The sequence below is a fragment of the Myotis davidii genome, unplaced genomic scaffold (genome assembly GCF_000327345.1).
Source record: "Myotis davidii unplaced genomic scaffold, ASM32734v1 scaffold46, whole genome shotgun sequence".
Classification (NCBI taxonomy): domain Eukaryota; kingdom Metazoa; phylum Chordata; class Mammalia; order Chiroptera; family Vespertilionidae; genus Myotis; species Myotis davidii.
In genome coordinates, this window is record NW_006383006.1 from 10,127,418 (window position 1) to 10,131,593 (window position 4,176).

The 4,176-nt window shown below is 34.1% G+C and overlaps 1 protein-coding gene across 2 annotated transcripts in view; it reads left to right on the forward strand.

Moving 5' to 3' along the window:
* Positions 1-4,176, forward strand: part of DPH6 (diphthamine biosynthesis 6) — a 166,820-nt gene that overhangs the window by 15,165 nt on the left and 147,479 nt on the right. For both annotated transcript variants that reach the window (XM_006778112.2, XM_006778111.2), the window contains exon 3: positions 491-684. In XM_006778112.2, the coding sequence (XP_006778175.1) occupies positions 491-684 (194 nt within the window). The remainder of the gene's footprint in view (positions 1-490; positions 685-4,176) is intronic.

Consider the following 4,176-nt stretch of genomic DNA (forward strand, 5'->3'; position numbering starts at 1 on the left):
GACTAAAGCAGGTTTCTGGGGTTTTGTTTAGCTTCTATATTTGTTACATAGTTGCTTAGAGTTGCAGCTCAGAGGCCTGCAGCGGCAGCAGGTGGGTGTTGGAGTCCTCTGTCACTGAAGCAAGCAAGCCTCATGTTCAGTTTAAGCTGCCTGGTTGCCGGCCGCCATCTTGGCTGGCAGTTAATTTGCATAGTGCCCTGATTAGTCAATGGGAAGGGTAGCGGTCGTACGCCAATTACCATGTTTCTCTTTTATTAGATAGGATTGTATTTATAATCAACAGTAGAGATTACTATAGCTGTTGATATTTGGATGCAACTAAGGAAAAATGTGCAACTTATTTTATTTCACTTCAGAATACAGAGAGATATAGTGTAGTAAACTTTTAAGTTATGTGTTAACTGTTCTCTAAGCAATAAAACTAGATAGACTTTCAAATCCACCTCCCCCCCCACCCCCGTTTTACTGATTATTTCCCCTTTTTTTACAGTGGGGTCAGATGAACTGGATAGCTACATGTATCAGACAGTGGGCCATCATGCCATTGACTTGTATGCAGAAGCCATGGCTCTTCCCCTCTATCGCCGAACCATAAGAGGAAGGAGTGTGGATACAGGACGAGTGTACTCCAAGTGTGAAGGTGATGAGGTTGAAGACCTCTATGAGCTTTTGAAACTTGTTAAGGTATGCAGAGTGACCAATTACATTTACTGAATTCACATATAATTTGCAAAATTACATTTATTGACTTATTTACTAATAAATAATTTGTAACTGCTAGTAGCCTAACTGCTCTATGGAAAGTTTTTTTTTTGTCTCTTTGAATAGAAAAGAAAATTGTTACTATACCTTTCTATTAAATATTATTTAAAAATAAAACTTTTGGTATAGTTTGGCCCCCAGGATTGTCAGATGATATTTAGCTAAGTTTTTTTTTTCCTTAGGATTTTGAAACTGATGACCTTTCAATCACTTTTTTTTTTTTTTTGTAACAAATACTTTTTAAATACATACTGTGAGCTTGACGTAATAGTTCTAGGAACTGGGGAATGGGGCATTGCGCAAATCAGACAAAATCCTGTTCTGTAGGAGCTTACTTTCCCCTGGAAGGAGACAGACAATAAACAAATAAACAAACAAATGAACAATATGCTTGGTGGTGAAGGGTGCTATGAAGAGGAATGAAAGAGTCAGGGTGACGAGAGTGACAGCAGGTAGTGGCCAAGCAAGACCTTTCTGATATGGTGAAATTTAACTAGACCTACGGAAAGTGAGAAACGGAGCCTTGTTTAAACCTAGTAGAAGAGGTATGACTTAAATACGTAAGTCCCTATATGTGGGAGTTTGGCAGCTGTTCATATTCATTGTTAATTTCTCTAGACCAGCAGTTCTCAACCTGTGGGTCGCGACCCCTTTGGGGGGCGAACGACCTTTTCACAGGGGTCGCCTAAGACCGTCGGAAAACACATATATAATTACATATTGTTTTTATGATTAATCACTATGCTTTAATTATGTTCAATTTGTAACAATGAAAATACATCCTGCATATCAGATATTTACATTACGATTCATAACAGTAGCAAAATTACAGTTATGAAGTAGCAACGAAAATAATTTTATGGTTGAGGGTCACCACAACATGAAGAACTGTATTAAAGGGCCGTGGCATTAGGAAGGTTGAGAACCACTGCTCTAGACAGAAATTTTGGAGGGAAAGTGGGTTTGGGGGGTTATTGATCTAGTAGGCATTATATTCAGTAAGTAATAATTAGTGGAGATTATCTTTTTATTCTCATCAGTAGTCAAGTATTTGAATTCAGTCCTTAAATATGAATTCTATCCAGTCAACTAGAGTCAATTCATATAAGCATATAGAATGAAACAGAGAATTAAAACCAATATTTCCTGGTTGACTTAACTATTTTCTTTTTTTTACAAAGGAAGAAAGATTTCTGTCTCTTTTCCTACAAAGGGATATTGCATTGCATTTTCTTAATCTTCAGAGTTCAGCTTTTCAGAAGTTAGTCATGAACCCATGTCAATTTGCTAGTTCCAAATAATTACTTCAGTCTAAAATTTAAATTTGATGCTGATCAAAGCTTAATATCAATTAAGGATTTTGATTAAAAATATATAAAGTATTTAAATTCCTTTAAAGTTTGTTTGACTAAAGTATTTATTTTGTATATCACAACATTTTCATTTATTCTTTAAAAAAGAAACTGATAGGGGAAACACTTAGAATGATTCCATAATTTACTGTTTAGTTCTGGATAGCATAAGAAGTAGATACTTCCAAAGGAAGTCACAGAGACCCGGTTTCTTCCTTTAGGGAAGATACATGCTAATGAAAACTATTTTGATTATCAAACAAGAGGGAAAACGTAAGAGTTTTAATAGTCCACTTTTTATAGTCATCTCTCCATAAGGGCACCTAGGATTTTGACAGTATGAGATACTGAGTGCAAATTTTGCGTTTTTTAAAATTTCTTTCTCAGCATATAAAGAAATTTAATAATTAAGTTATAGCATAAGCCAGTATTACACAATGGTGGGGTTCACACAAGAAGTAATTGGATTGCTTAAAAATCATTGATAACTGATAACTTTGGAGGAGCTCTGTGATAATAACAGCCTTCTAAGAAAGGGAAAGATAATAAATTACTAATCAATTTAATTAAAAATGGTCAGATTAGTAATAATTAAGGAGAAATTTATCTTTTTATCTATGCTGTCTTTGGAGAAATGGATGCTTTCCCATTATCTTTTATAACCATCAGTTATGACATATATAATGATAATGTTAAATCTTGACAACTTCTGCTTTGGAAGTTTGTACATGATAATTATAACTATAGTTGAAAGAGATGTTATGAAGTTGTCTGGGACCAAATAGTTTCTTCTTTTTCTGTGTAGAAATATTAATTTTACTTTGGGATAGTTTATGGACATCGATATCAGAAATATATTGTTTTTATGTAAGAGATTGTATAACCAGACTTGGATAATCATATCCATTTATGAGCCACTGGTACAAAGATTCTAGTAGAGGTCTTACATATTCTAATGAATAATTAAATAATTATGGAAAAAATGAATCTAGAAGACCTGTAATTTGTCAAGTTAGTCTTCACTTGTAAGAAGAATATGAAACTGCTTTTTTAAATCTTTTAAATATTAATGAAACATTAAAACATTTAGATTCCCTTTAATTTTAAACATGTATTTATAACAGATTGTAATTTTGTGATTTTCACATGTAAGTCATTTTTGTTTTTATAGTTCTTTTTCTCCCTAAATATTAGAGCTAATTGAAAAGAAGTAGGAAAGATTTGGACTAATTTACAGAGTCAACATTTTCCTATGTTTTCTAGAAGTCATTAAAATTATTACAACTATAATAAGCCTTTATATCTCATGATTATGATATATATATGTATAAATACCTTCATACACACACACACACACACACACACACACACACACACACTCTAGAGGCCCAATGCACGAACTTCATGCAAAAGTAGGTCTTCTCCCAGCTGCTGGCACTGGCTTCCCTCTGGCACCTGGGACCTGGGCTTCCCTCTGGCCTCTGGCAGGCGCAGGCGACGTCGGTCTAACTAGCATATTACGCTTTTATTATTATAGGTTATTATATTATTTTCCATATGAATAATTCTAAACCTATTTTTGCCTTACCCCTGTATATTGGTGCAACCATTGAAACATGCTCTATTTTTGTTTTGTTTTTTGCTCCTACTGCAATCCAACCGATCTGCTTCTGGGTATATAAACCTGAGAAACTCTGATTTATGTTCACCAAGGGAAACGTTTAAGAATTTTTTCTAGGGCGATTATATGTAACAAAGCATAACTGGAAGCAACCCAACTCTCCATAGACATAGACGGGAGAATGAATGAATAAAGCATGATGTATTTGCACAATGAAGTAATACACAGCAGTGCAAATGAAAGAACCATCATCACATACAGAACATGGTTGCGTCTTAGACATAATGAGTTTTAGAAGATTGAATACAGTATAATATTACTTTTATGAAGTTTGAAGCTTAGCAATATTAAATGTATGTGTGTGTTTGTGTGTATGTAATAAAAGCCTAAAACTAAGGCATGATATGTACAAAATCCAGAATAGTGTTTGCATGGAAGAAA